General features: G+C 37.9%; 1 protein-coding gene across 1 annotated transcript in view; it reads right to left on the bottom strand.

Moving 5' to 3' along the window:
- The window catches only part of ZNF385B (zinc finger protein 385B), a 134,152-nt gene extending 126,689 nt beyond the window's left edge, over positions 1 to 7,463 (bottom strand). Inside the window, exon 1 of the mRNA XM_009996188.1 lies at positions 7,163 to 7,463. Coding sequence (XP_009994490.1) covers positions 7,163 to 7,463 — 301 coding nt within the window. The remainder of the gene's footprint in view (positions 1 to 7,162) is intronic.
- Between the last annotated feature and the right edge of the window lie 7,476 nt (positions 7,464 to 14,939).

Raw genomic sequence — 14,939 nt, forward strand, 5'->3', positions numbered from 1 at the left:
ATCTGTACAATCCAGCAAATTAAGCATTTTTACAAAGCAAACAACAAAAAACTCAAGAACTAAAAGCATGACATTACATGACCAATGCCTTCATCTTTCAAAACCAACAAGAATTTTTTATTACTTACTATGAAAAATCTCCATGGCTCATTAAATTCATGCTCTTCCTACTCCCACAGAGACTTCCCACTATGTAAATCTTTGTCTTTTCAGGTACTTCACACATTTTCTTTCCCACAAAAGGTCAGAGGGCAAGTGTCCTTGTGCATGCTCACACCCACAGAAATGCACAGTATAATAAGAATCAGATGTAATCAGGACCAGGCTAAGTTTGCAAAGAAAAAGACACAGGAGTTTTTATTAGAATACCTGTACAGTTATCCAAATATACTACTGTGTCATGAGACAACTATGAGAGAAATTTTGGCAGGATCTGATCCCAGATGAGGATATATACTATACAGAGAGAGTATCTGATTTACTTTTGCAAGATAAAAATAATGGACAAATCTTGATCTGACTTTATTATTTTATTTTTTCAGTCACTTTAGCACAGAAATCACTGTTGGAAAGGCATACTGAATAAAAATTATGACTCAGCATTTACAGATCCCTTTTCATCGCAGCAGTCTACACCCATAAACCACGAATCATGTCCTTCAAAGAGACAGTGAAGAAATCCATAGAGCAACATGACCTCTGCTGATTTCAGTAGCCCTCTATGCTATTGCCCATGCTGCTTAAATGACAAGGGAGAACCCCCAACTCGAGACTTTGTGCCATCACCATTCCTGCAGCCGTTCTCAGCTTGAAATCATGTCTGGTGTGCAGCTGTATTTTTGGTCCTAGACTCTATAACATCTGATTATTTGATGTCTTAAATGCTTTACCACAGCATAACTGCCTCTGAAGACACGTTAAACTCTCCAAGAAGGAATTTTGCAGAGAGTTTTGATATGAGAATATATTTATGCAAACTAGCGTCAGAGTGCCAACTGAGGCAGCCAATGTTATTTTGAAACCCTTTCCCACTTCACCCAAAGCACCACCCCCACAAACTTTTTTTCCATATTACCCACAACGTTCTGTTTGTTTCCTTACAAATGTCATTCATGTACTCCCCACCTCCAAAAGAATGAAGTAGTGTCTACAAATGAATAATTGTTATGATAACCTTCACCACCTTCAAAAGGGATTCAATTTTTCTTTTTTCCCTAGGGAATTTCTGAATGTCTTGCTCTCATGTAACTTGACATTTACTTAAAAACAACCAACCTCTGTGAAACAGTCTTCCATTTTTGTCTTGAAAACTACCAGCAAGTACACACATCATATATTTATTAACTAATTTTAACAGCACTTTCACAGTGCAGCTACTCAAACAGAACAAAGTATTATAGATACAGTTTGTAGTTAACAGCAAACAAAAGCATTTTTAATGTCAGCTCTGTCCCTTAATATTAGCTCTCATCATAATTTTGTAAGTAGCATCAAATATACCAAAGCAATGTAAGCTTATCATGACTGTTGTGAAATAAAAACAGCAACCATTTATATTTCATGTTGTGAGAAAAATGTTAACTTACATAACATTATGTATTTCTTCAGCTGTGGAAGATACTGTAGTGATGAAAAGAATGTGGAACCATCTACAAAATGCCATTTTATTTGAAAGACCCCCACATAAGAATTCAACATATCCTGTAGTGAAAAGTGAAATACTGAAAATATATTGGAGAGAGGTAATACTTCTGCTTTTTAGTAATAATGTCTAGTCTTTTCCAAGTAGAGTAGAAAATAGGGGTAACAAAACAGGGAACATCTTTCCTCTCACACATGGGGCAGAGGCATTGCTCCACTCTGTGTCCCCACAGCAACAGTGTTCTTCAAACTGCTTTCCAAAAGGCTGGGCTGTAGGCAGCAGATGATGAAGACAGATCAAGCTCTGACTTCCTACAACTCTAAAAAATGTTCTGGCATAACATAAGAAAGAGTAAGCTCACAGTGCTTTCCACTGTCATCCTCCTCTTCTCTTCTCTATAGTCTTACACACCAATTCCAGAGCTATGCAGGCACACACTTAGTAGGACTCAGTACACAAACTTTCAAGACACATTTGGCTGCTGCTTAGCAATCCTCTAAGTGCTTAGTAGAATAATTCATAAAGCATTTCTGTAATAGAAGTCTGATTATCCTTGTTCTTTTTTTTTTTTTTTAAAGAAAAAAATCCCAAACATTGATAAGGCTTCAAGTAACCAGTTTAATTCTGCTGTAACAGACCATCATTTAATCCTGCACTGACCTGGTCACCTGGCAAGGTAATTTCCTTACACTTTTATTAAATAAAAGCCTTCCTCATATGCACCAGGCCAAAGGTGGATGTGTAGATTTAAGACTAGATGGAATATTTTCACAGTAATTTCTCAAAGTCTATCAATAGTCAGTTTTACTTTTTGAAAGAAAAAGACTCAAATGCTCAGAAAATTAATGATCAATCTAAATTAGATGTTTAAGAAGGTCCTTTTCATTTGACATATCTGAAGACACTATTCATAATTCCTTACTCTAGATATTTGGCAAACTATTATGCAAGTTAGCTATCTAGTCCATGGATCCTTTGAAGGATACTGCTGAGCACTTCAATCGTAAGCCCCTACCTTGATTAATTGGAAAGGATCCCTCAACTTCCAACTTAATGACATTGCACAAAAGTAGTTCTAATCTTTATTGCCAAAAGTGAAGAGTATCTGCCTTTTTCATCCTCCCTTGCTCTCCTTCCACATCCAAGATTGTTGTTCTACCTTCTCACTTGCACTACCATTACTGGGCCCTTTTTGTGACCTGATTTCAGTCATGAACACAACAAAAGACTAGTCATTTAGATATTTATTTTGCTAGTTTAACAAATCCCTGGCTGCCCTTGATATGAGCCAGACCACACAACTGTGTGTTGATATCCTTTTTGTAAATCATCCTGTGATTATTTCCTCAGGAGAACACATTAACTTGTAGGACTGTTCCTTACACACAGCCATAGAAGGGTCCACAGCATTTCTGAAACTGTTCTGCAAGGTCAGAGATCTCAAGATCAAAAAGGCAGAACTGCTACTAGAATATACTGCCAGAGGACTTACATCTCCATCTCACTTCCAGCCAAAACTACAGAAAATTCTTCAAATGGGTATTAATGAGTAGCATCTGAACCCTGAAGCACATCTGCTGTCTCAAACAGGCTAAAATTCAGGAAAAAGTGATTCTGCCTTGCCCACTTGCAGAACTTGTGCACCTTCTGTGACAAAAATTAAACTACCCCACCCATTTCCAAGAATGTGTAAAATTTGGACTTTTGTATTTCTAGTACACTTACTCTTAGAAGTACATCAGCTGTTCCCATGTTAACATGGGTGCAAAGGAGGGAGAATCAGGAGTTTCACCACAAGATACCACCCCAGAGACAAAATAATGAAAATCTGTGGAGCAAAATCAGTGTCCTCTCCAAATGAAAACTGGGAGGAATATAACAAAGTCATCCACAAAACTGGCCACAGCATATCTTAGCGAACAACTCTCTGTAATCCCTACAGACATCTTGCTTAATTAAAAAAAAAAAAAAAAAAAAAAAAGCATGCAATCCCCATTACAACTAATGGAAATTCAATGAATACAAATTACATGTAGTTTAGGTATTTTGACCAAAAACTTAAGTAATCAATGTTAGAAAAAAAAAAAAGGCTTATGAAACCAGTAGCAGCAGCCCGGGACGCGAGGGTTCCCTTGCTCCATCGCCCGGGCTGCAGCTCCATCTCGTGGAATCCTCCCCATCCCGCAGCCGCGCTGCTCTGCCGGGAAACGCTGCCCCCTCCCGTCCCATCGCCTGAACAAATAGCTCATTAGCAATCTGTCAGCAAATCGGCAGGCAAGGAATCTTAAATCAGCCAAGGTCGTACCACACTCTCAAAACTGCTTCCTTCCCCTCTGAAGCGCAGATACCTTGTAATAATTTCCAATTCAAGCTGCAGAAGCAAATACACACTTTAATTTTTTTCCCCCGAAATTTAATTTATTTCCTTCAGGCAGCCTGGCTGCACATCAGATACGCAGGGTGCAGGAGTAGGGGGGTCCCTTGGGAATGGAATTACATGCAACCTCCAGCCTGAGCTGCAGCAAGACACGGTGTGTACGAATGGCAATGAACAGTCACTTACACAAGCAACAGTGAAGGCCTTAACATCACATACTTTTCCAGTAGAATATTCTTTTCTTCACACATGTAATTTTTAACACCAGTCTAAAGAAAATTAGCAGTTTAATGAGTGGGTCAAATCACCAGAGCCACCCAATTTAGTAAATTAATTTATTGATTTAATCAGTATAAAGAAAAACATCTGTAAACTTTATTTTATATGCACTTCTGTGAATTAACTGAAATTGCAGGTACAGATACACTAGCAAAATAGCTTCTAGATTTCAGTAATGGGGTGGAGGAGGCAAAATAAACAAGAGTCTACAGAAACAAAATAGGATTTTTAGAAAGTACCTTTTGAAATTCTGTGAAAATAGTACCCTTACTCTAAATACAAAGAAGTAACTTGAAAGTTATCTCTAAAAAGATATTTGGACTTCAAATATACAAAACCATCTTATCTATACATTGTAGAGTGTTATTGCCAAGACCTGGATTTCCACAGTCATCAAATCTTACCACACTTTTCAATAGTGGTACAACAAGGACCGTTACCTATTACTGAAAGTTACAAGCAACAAGTTGAGGTTATAGCTGTAAAACAGAGTGGAAGTCAACAGTTAAAAGGCCACCTGTCACAGTACCTGAGAAGAGGATATGAAAATGTCTCATGACTCCTGTGTTCATCCCCACTTTATTAATTTCACATTCATCTTAGGAAGATAGAGGAAAACTCCAACCACAGACTAGCAGGAGCCTTTGCAGAAAGCTTCCTGAGGTGTGCTGAACTGTTAACTAACCAGTTCATTAGAAGGGGCTACATGCTTCCTTCACACATGGAATAAAGTCTGTTCACTGGTGAAGTGAGAGTAATGTAATTTTTCTCTTACCATCTGTACAATTCATTCACTTTACAATGTTAGCCAAAGAAAAGGTAAAGGAAGACTCCCATTACAAGGGGTAATAATGCTCCAGAGGACACGGAATGAAACTGAGCCTGGATAATGTCATTTTTTAAGAAAATCGATTCCTACTTATCTTTGGAGAGTATTCTTTGAGAACTACATTTCAGGAAATCTTGTTCTCCTACTAGCCCTTAAGCAGTATATTAAAATGTCAACACAATAATAATAAACTGCCTATGCAAGGCACTTCTTCCCTTTAAATGCTATGAAACCAACATCCTTCAGCTAGGAAAAAAGAATGCCTATTTCAACATGCATTGGCAAGACCAGCATACCTAGTAAATAACTAGCATACAGTCTAACAGAGATCAGTGAATAAAGCACAAAGGAACATGAATTTTATCTCCTAAGCTGCACAGTAACCCCCAAGCAAGTGCTCCAGCAATCATAAAATATTCTCAGAACATTCTCTGAGCAACTGTGCCAGAGCATCAGCTGTGATCCCCAGGAATGACTGCAAAGACATCAGGTGCATGGGTCAAGATAACAAAAAGCAACAGAAAACATACAGTGCAAACATTTAAAATGTTTTCTATCAGCACACAGAGGAATTTAAACTCAATTAGAATGTCTCATAGATATTGAGTTGTTTTAAGAATGCAAACAATTAAGTAATTTAGATGTTATTCAAGAGGAATTTAAACTTTTTGGACCACAGGCCTTAGCCAAGTGATACCCTTACACTATTTGGTTCTAAATGAAACAAAGAACACCATAGACTTCAAGAAAAGTCAAACTCAGCTACAAGAATCAAAAGCAGGAAGAGAAGCTTAACCCTTTAATGCAATTTGACTCTATACAAAACCAAGAAACCTCAAAGCAAATTCACTGATGTGGCTAATAAAATTATTAAAATTAGTAAGGCTTTTTTCATTAAGATTTGAGATCTATTACTTGATCAAGAGTTAACAAGCAGCAAATTTTTCTTCTTCTAGACTATAATCCCTTAAACCTCCAGCATTTTATTTATCTCAGAAGCAGATAAGATTACTTGCTATACTTGCTTGAGATGTAAAGAATAATTTTTAAGATCAGCTTTGACCAACCTTTTGGATTCTACAGAATGTCACCCCCCCCCCCAATTTTCTTTAACAAAATAAATGGAAAGGAAGAAAGAATCTGTTTTCAATTCAGTGAGAAAGGCATCCTTAAAGTACTATAACAAATATTCTCCAATGCAGTTGGAACCTCACAGAAAAAGCATAATCCTGCAGCAAAATCCTTAAAACTATGAACATCAAAGCAATACACCATAAAACATACCAGGACCCCTTAAAAACAGAAGGAGAGTCACAGCATCCCTACCCTTACAATCATGAAAGATTGAATATTTTAATGGGTTAAATTTTCTAAATATGTAGAAAAATAAATAAATACTACATTATTTTCAAAATAGCTATGAGCCAAGTCTAATGCTGAAATAACTAAATAAAAAGATCAAAAAACCCCCCCATGACCAAAAAAAAGCACAATATGTGCCTTGCAGCTCTATATTTCACACGGTAAATGCATTTTGCCCAAGCATATGGGACTTTTGTTTTTCCCAGTAAGTAAAAAGTATTTTTTTCAAATTACTTTTCACTTGAATAAGAGTCCTTAAAATCCAGACCACTGGAAACAGAAATAATCAAAGGGCCAGGGCTGTAAATTCCAGCTCTCCTCCTCGTCCTCACACCACTACATTTCTTGTAAAAGTTTCTTCTGTACCTGAAGCATCCTTCCAGAATTTGTTTTGGGAACAAAAACAGATGATAAAATACAGGATTATTTGAAACCACAACAGCTATTTTTAAATAGTCCATATCTTAACTGCACAGTAACTAATACGAGCATTAATACGAGTTGGTTTCACAGGAAAAGAAACACACCAGTAATTCTGTACATGGCAAAATATTATTAACTACTAGTATTAATCTATATTAAGTTTAATGGTTATGTTGGGTGGGGAAAGTAGAGCTTAAAAGCTTCCTCACATCTCTTGACCAAAATGCAACATCTCATACTAATCACGTACCTGTGCTTGTACTTGCAAACAAAGTGCCAGCTGTGGTACTTGTAGGGAGTTTTCCATTATTTAGCTGCTTCACTCTTTTCAGGTGAGACTTCCCATTGTAATGAACTTGGGCTTGTGCTGCAGAGTTCAGCTGTATATTGCACACTTCACAAAAGGAAAACAGTATCTTCTTTTTTTCTTTGCTTAATTGATAGTCCTGCCTGTCATTCCTCAGTCCTTTTTCTTCAAAGCCCCACAGAACAGCTGGATGATTCATAATCCCATCTTCAAAGACGTGGTCAGGACTTAACGGACGCTTCATACCTACAAAGCAAACAGACGAAATTGTAATAGAAGCCAACTAATACTACTTACTACTAAATCAGCATTTTCTTTTTTAAAATGCTAAACAATGTGAAACAAAGACCAGTTCCAACAAATAAGGTTCCAAATTGCAGACACATCACTTAATAGAAAAATACAAGCATTTGTGACATACTGCTGAGCTCAGAAATAATAAGGTGGCAATGTATCACAGTCTGCAGGCAGCAACAACTCACAACAACTCATTTTGTTCTGCAAGCTCTCTGTTTTAAAGCAGGTTTATTTTTGCATCTCTAGCAGAGTTTAAGACACTTTTCAAATACATTCTCTTCACCTCACTCAGCACTGGTTCCAGAGCTTGTCACTTTCCAATGCCCATAGCAGTACCCACTGCCCAAAATACAATTACTCAACAAAAAGGATGCTGACAGGAGAGGTTACTGAAACACAGCTGAATGCTCAAGTGAGACTAATGAATACTTTCCACTTTTATGTACACCCAAATTTTTAGCCTTTAAAGAAGCATTAAGATATTGTCTTTTGTAGTAGTCCATCAAGCAGTGTGGAGTACTTTATGCCCTAGAGGGAAGAGATGCCATCCAGAGGGACGTTGACAGGGTGGTGAGATGGGCCAACCTCACAAAGTTCAACAAGCCCAAGTGCAATGTCTTGCACCTGGGTCAGTGCAACCCCAGGCACAAATACAGGCTGGGGGGAGAATGGCTGGAGAGCAGTCCCAAGGAAAAGCTAGTGGTACTAGATAATACCACTAGATACTACCACTAGGTAGTACCACCACTACCACAATGGTAGCAGTAGGTGAGAAGCTCAGCATGAGCTGCCAGTGTGCGCTCAAAGCCCAGAGCACCAACTGCATCCTGGACTGCATCAAAAGAAGTATGGCTAGCAGGACAAGAGAGGGGATTCTGCCCCTCTACTCTGCTCTGCTCAGACCCCACCTGTACTGCATACAGCTCTGGAGCCCTCAGCACATGAAAGACATGGAGCTGTTGGAGAGGGTCCAGAGAAGGGCCACAAAGATGATCAAAGGGCTGGAGGACCTCTACCACGAAGGCAGGCTGAGAGTTGGGGCTGTTCAGCCTGGAGAAGAGAAGGCTCTGGGGAGAACTTATAGTGGTCTTCCAGTACCTGAAGGGGCCTACAGATAAGCTGGGGAGGGGCTTTTCACCAGATAGGGTAGTGATAGGACAAGAGGTAATGGTTTTCAACTGAAAGAGGGTAGATTTAGGCTAGACATCAGGAGGAAATTCTTCACCATGAGGGTAGTAAGGTGCTGGAATAGGTTGCCTAGGGAGGTTGTGGAAGCCCTCAAGTACTGTGTTCAGTTCTGGGCCCCTCACACTGGAGAGTGTCCAGAGGAGAGCTATTGAGCTGGTGAAGAGTCTAGAGAACAAGTCATACAAGCAGTGACTGAGGGGGTTGGGGCTATTTAGTCTAAAGAAAAGGAGGCTGAGGGGAGACATCACCCTCTAAAACTAGCTGGAAGGACATCGTAAAGTGCTAGGCCCTGGTGTTTTCTCCCAAGTAAATAACTATAGGAACAGAGGAAATTACCTGAAGTTGCAGCAGGGGAGGCTTAGATTGGATATTAGGAAGAACTTCTATACTGAATGAGTGGTCAGGCACTGGAACAGCCTGCCCAAGAAGATGGTTCAGTCATCATCCTTGGAGGTATCCAAGAAACATGTAGATGTGGCACTTCAGGGTATGCTCTAGTGGCCGAGGTTGTAGGGTTCATTTTTTTTGTGGGTGTTTTCTGGTGGGGTGTGGGTGGTCGTGTTTGTTCGGGTTTTTTTTTTTATGTTGGTGGTTGGACTCTGATCTCAAAGGTCCTTTCCAACCATTAAGATTCTGTGATTCTGTATGATAAATGAACCAAATCACACGAAGAACATTTTAATATATCTGGGGGGAGGTGTGTAGGTTTGTTTTATTTAAGGTATGCTGCTAAACCAGTAGAGAAGGAGGAAGAACTCTTTATAAGGGGGAGAAGAGTCTAGAGTAACTCACATAGAAAATATTTGTTCTCTTGGCTTAACAACTTGTTGTTTACACTTTGCTTTCTGGATCAGCCAAAGGCTGGCTTAGGGAGCTGTGCAGAAATGCTCTTCCCAGGCAAGAGCACACCTATGTTAAGCTTTCAGAAGCAAAGAGGCTTCAAATGCAAGGTCCCTTTTTCAGTTCTGGTACGAGAACAGCAGAGATCTTTGTGCACACCTACTGCTCTGCCAGCCAGGAGGAATGAGAGAGACCTCACTTCCACACACACAAAACAAAACAGCAGTTGTAGCAATCCTCCCAAAAACAGTGTAGTATTTGCAAGCAGTACTGGAATCGTTTTCTTATTATCCAGACAAGTATATTACCAGGAGACAGTCAGCTTGGCTCTTTGGAACAAGTATGTAATTGGAAACAACTTCAGAATTCACCAATCAAGTATTCTAAATAAATACTTTGTAGTTGTAGTCACATATTTGTTTCATATTACTGACATTTCTATCATAAGATTAAAAAAATATAAACACTATGTTAATTAGCATATACATCACATCAAATATTGAAAAGTTATTAAAAATAATTGTAGGGTGTAGGTACCTAATTGGTTTTAAAACTAAAATACTAGTAAGCCTGAAAACCTAGGGTAGACACCATCACACTAAATCATTTAAGCATAAGTATCATATTTCAAGGTAAACAACCAAGATCCTTGACTCAGCTAAGCTTAGATGACATTTTCATCTGAAAATTTAATCTGCTTAGAGCTTTGGTATTTGTTACTTTTCAATATATTTTTAAACCGCAACTTCCCTGACTCCCTTTGCTTTCTAAGTATTTTTATTTCAACAGCATTGTTGTAGTTTTTTATCCCTGCTGTAAAAGATGTTTAAACAAAAGTTATTTCTATTATATTGTTTTAGATGTTATAAGCATACAAACAATTAACAAAAAATAGATAACAGTTTAAAAGTCCTGGCTTGTCTGAAATCTCATAAGAAAGCAAATAATAGTTCAAAATACAATTCAATAATAATTTCAATAATCTGTAAATTCTTAATGAAGCTCAGTTGATTGGGACACATTTAAAAGTGGCAGCAGTGAATACCTGCATTAGGAAGCTGCATGGACCAGAAGATGGAGCAGGCAGCTGCTGCTGAGCACCTGTAACCTTTCAAAGAGGGTATATTTTGGAAAGCACCAGCCTGATATTGCAGTACCCCATTACTAGTACAGCAGGAGATGTATATACTTGTGGACTTCATATTTAGGCTTACTTTCATCCAAAAGAATGAAACCTTTCAGCTGGTAAAGTCTGAGATTACTGAAATATGAACCAAGCAAGGCTAGCAGGGAAAATCAGAACAGTTGTCCCAAAAGTGTGTATCTGACCTTAACAAAAATGTTTTTATTATGGACTCACCCAGAAAGAACAACTTAACATAGCAAGGGCTCAAACACCACACCTACACCCTTAGGCAGAATCCCAGCTACCAAGCCTAGAAAGGAAATTAACCTTCAGACAGAGAGAAACCACTGTCCAAATTTTATTTTGTTTTTACAAATAAAATAGTTTTAAGCTCATTTTTACTATAAAGTACTCTCTTAGTTGCATTAACACAGGACAAATGAATCCTTAAAGCCATCTCTTGCTACTAATTTAAAAACTAAAAGCCACAAACAGAAATATTAAAATAACCCAGATTGCCTAAAGCTCTGCATCTAAATTAAAAGGTGACCTGATTATAAGCAGCACTGACCTCCCAACAACTGCTGGGAGCAGCAGATGCAAAGCATTTCTGAAAAAATACACCTACGTGGATCATCTTAAACCTTGGCTTTACGAGGGCATGCAGCAGCATACAAAGATGGGTTTGACCCTGCAGAGGACCTGTACTTGCATTCAGAAACCAAACCATGCTAGCCCTCCGAAGGCTACCTGCTCCTATGCAGAAGTCCCAGCCCTCATCTTCCTGGGATTTCAGAGACTTTAACATTTGATATGGAGTATCATCCGTGTTTGAAAGGCCTGGTCCAGTTGCTACCAAAGTGTTTAAGAAGATGGTGTTGGCAAACGTGCACTGAGATTTTACAGCATGCACATCTTTCACACAGTAATACAGCTTTTACCATAAATGATAACTTTTTGTAGTGTATTTGTTAAAACAATAAAAATGTTATTAACATGAAAGGTCCCATTTGTCTCTAAAATTCTGTTTCCTCCCTTTCTTCTCTAAAGTTAGGGTTGGAAAAACACATTTTAAAATACCGTCTGAAATGTCCTTGCTCTAGAATATACAGAATAAACACAATGCTGCATTAAAGAATCTCAAAATGAACACAGATGCATTTTGTAAGAGGTAACCTTCCCACTGAAGGCTCTCTGAATACCTCACATTTATGAGAGAAGCTTGTACATACAGATTAAATTGTAATTTAAAAAACCCAGCAAACGAAAAGACTTGAGCATTCTTCCTATTCTCTACACTTCCTAGTCATTCAAATTTATGCAAGCAAGCATCTGACAAGTGTCTTTTTTCTTCAAAAATAACTTTTCATTGCAGACAGATTTTGAAGACTTCTGGATGGTACTAATTCTCACTCATCAGGAATCAGATATGAAATGGGGCCATTTCATTCCTCAGATTTACACATAGCTCAATAACATTACCACATAAAAGCAGCAGCTACTTGAGACTACAGTAAGTGAACTGAGAATAAAGATAATTATATAGTAAATAATAACTATATTCTGTGAAATGTAGAGTAATAGTTATAGATAGGATTATGGTAAGTAAGAGTTACAAATGGAATTGTGAAGTATTTAGAAGTAGGTTTAAGACTAAAACCAAGAGTTCATTAAAAGGGGAAAAAGATGGACATCATCATATGGGGAAAACACAATAGATAATCCTGTGAGCTCCCACTTTTGTATAACCTGGACACAGCACAGTACAAGCCAAGTCTCAGCAGCAGCTGATACCTAGCAATAGCCACAAATTAAAATGTCTCCTACCAAAAGGATGTGATTAGTTGAATCACACTGGAGTGACATGCACATTACAAATGTAGTGCTGTATCACTGTAGTTGTATTTACTGCACTACTTAGAGGACTAGACCTAGTTAAAAATTGAAAGGGGAGAATGGGAAAACAAGCAAAAAAGCAGGAAACAAAGAAGATTGTTCAAGTATGTTAGAAAACATCCAGCTGAAACGACCCAGAAAAGAAAAAAAAAATCTAAGTCCATATTTATCTTTCATAGGTACTTGAAAGTCTCCTTACTCTTGCAAAAGTATATTCTTCTTCAAACAAGATATACTAATTTTTAATCTGATCAAAATCATAAGAGGAAGCAAAGCATATACAAGAGCTTTTCAGGTATTTGACATCATCTGAAACTGAGTAAGTTGTCTTTCCACTACATTCCTCCCTAGTACACAGAGCTGTGATCTACCTGAACAGATTCTGCAAGCAATACCAAAGCAAGAATAAATTAGTGACTTATGACACCACATTAAAATTCTTCTGTGTCATGAGATACCCTGTTAGGATTTCTGAAACCATATCTTCTCAGCCTTTTGCTACTGGCAAAGAAAACTAAGCATGGACATCCTTTGTACTTGAACCTCAAGGCAATTAGCCTTTCAATTTAGCTAATTTACTTTTAAACAGAGTTGTGCTTTCAGAGGAGCCACAAAAGAAGTATTAAATATAGTACACTGCTGTAGGTGAGAATGTGCAAGTCTTTACTCAAAAGAAATAAGCTTTGGTTATCCTAATGAATTAGTGATAGTTACATGAAGCATTCTTTTCCTGAGTGCTGGTCTAAACTTTTGCAATGCCCATTCCTAATTAGTTGAGACTTCAAAGAACCGCTATGCTAGGAATGTAATTAGACTGCCATCCCTCTGTGGATCTGCGCCAGGTAAGCAATAGAGAAAATGTGTTTTAACTATTTATATATGGGAAGAGATAAATTTTTCCCTTAACTTTTGGAAATAGCAAAATGAACTACCAAAGACACAGGAAAATAAACAAAAGTTATCTGGCTTTCTACAGTCACATTTCCAAAAAGGTTCATTCAGACAACTACAGGGATAAAGAGAAAAAGAGAGGCCAAAGACTGAACCATTTGCTTTAGAGCTGTTAAGCACCTCCTGTGGAGAAAGCTATTTATGTAGGTTGACCAGTCAAGTTTTTGTATGCATGCCTTAAGAACTGTGGTCTTGCACTGGAGCAACCATGATTCCATAGTTCCTCATCTCTGCCATGAAACACTCTGTCATACATACAGACACCAAAAAAGAAAAAGGGGAAAGAAAAAAGGAAAAAACCCACTCAAAACCGGCTTGAACACCTCCAGGTCATTATTAAAAAGAAACTCACTAGAGCTGCTTTTGAGAAGTCTTATGACCTTTCTTATATTTTTAGACAGTATTTCCCAAACATAGATAAATTATGGAGAGGCATATGGTTTGCACCATCTGGGCAACAAGTTCTACTGGGATACCGTGGTGAACAGCATATGCTGGTGCACAGCATCCTACAGTGTTAAAAAAGCACTAGAGACTATTTTTGAAGCCAACCTTGAAAAATTCCCCATATGTTTAGGGGACCAGCTTCCTTTCAGAAGATGTGTTCCTCTTTCTTTCAGTACAAATCAAAACAGAGAACTGCCATGTGTAATCTGTCTTGATCTGAAATTCCTCAAGGAGGCATCATGTTATCCAATGTTTCCACCTGTAAAACTATTTATTTTTCATCCATACGGATCTTAGCAACTCTTCCTTATTTCCTTCATCTCTGCTCAAAAAGTACATAGAATGTTTCTATTCAAAGCTAGAGTGAAAACTGGATGGTTCAGAAAAACTGATACATTTTTATTCCTTGTGATCAGGAATCAGTTAATCATGGCACACTGACCAAACCAGGTTACATAATTTTTTAGCCTGTATTTTTATGCCAGTTTATCAATGCAAAGAACCAGAAGTTAGCTTGCTATTCTTGTGCATGAAAAGTTTTGAATGGTGTAGTATGAGAAACGGCTGACAGCCTCTTCACTAACACATTTTAAAATATTTACCATTTGAATAATATTATCTTTAAACTACAAAAACAGATGCTTGTTTCAAAACACAGATACTAGCTGTTTGACACAAGGTAATTCAGAAAACTGAAAACATTCAAGTAGCTAGCATTTTGCTTTTTTCCACCAGCCTTTAAATTGTCCATGTAAAGGAAACCTAAAATTAGACTGCCTGTACTAGACTGTGAGCTCAGCTAAACTGAAGCAAAACAAATCACTCTCAACTTAGATGATCACAGTTGCATGCATCCATGTTTCTGTAAGACTGATCCTGACTGAGGAACTCTTCAGCTCCTGTACTTACAGTTTTTTGGCATGCTTAATATCAACAAGAATAGATTTACACATCGACATATTTGTCAGAGATACA

This window comes from Chaetura pelagica, unplaced genomic scaffold (genome assembly GCF_000747805.2).
Source record: "Chaetura pelagica isolate M959 unplaced genomic scaffold, ChaPel_1.0 scaffold3, whole genome shotgun sequence".
NCBI classification, from domain to species: Eukaryota; Metazoa; Chordata; class Aves; order Apodiformes; family Apodidae; genus Chaetura; species Chaetura pelagica.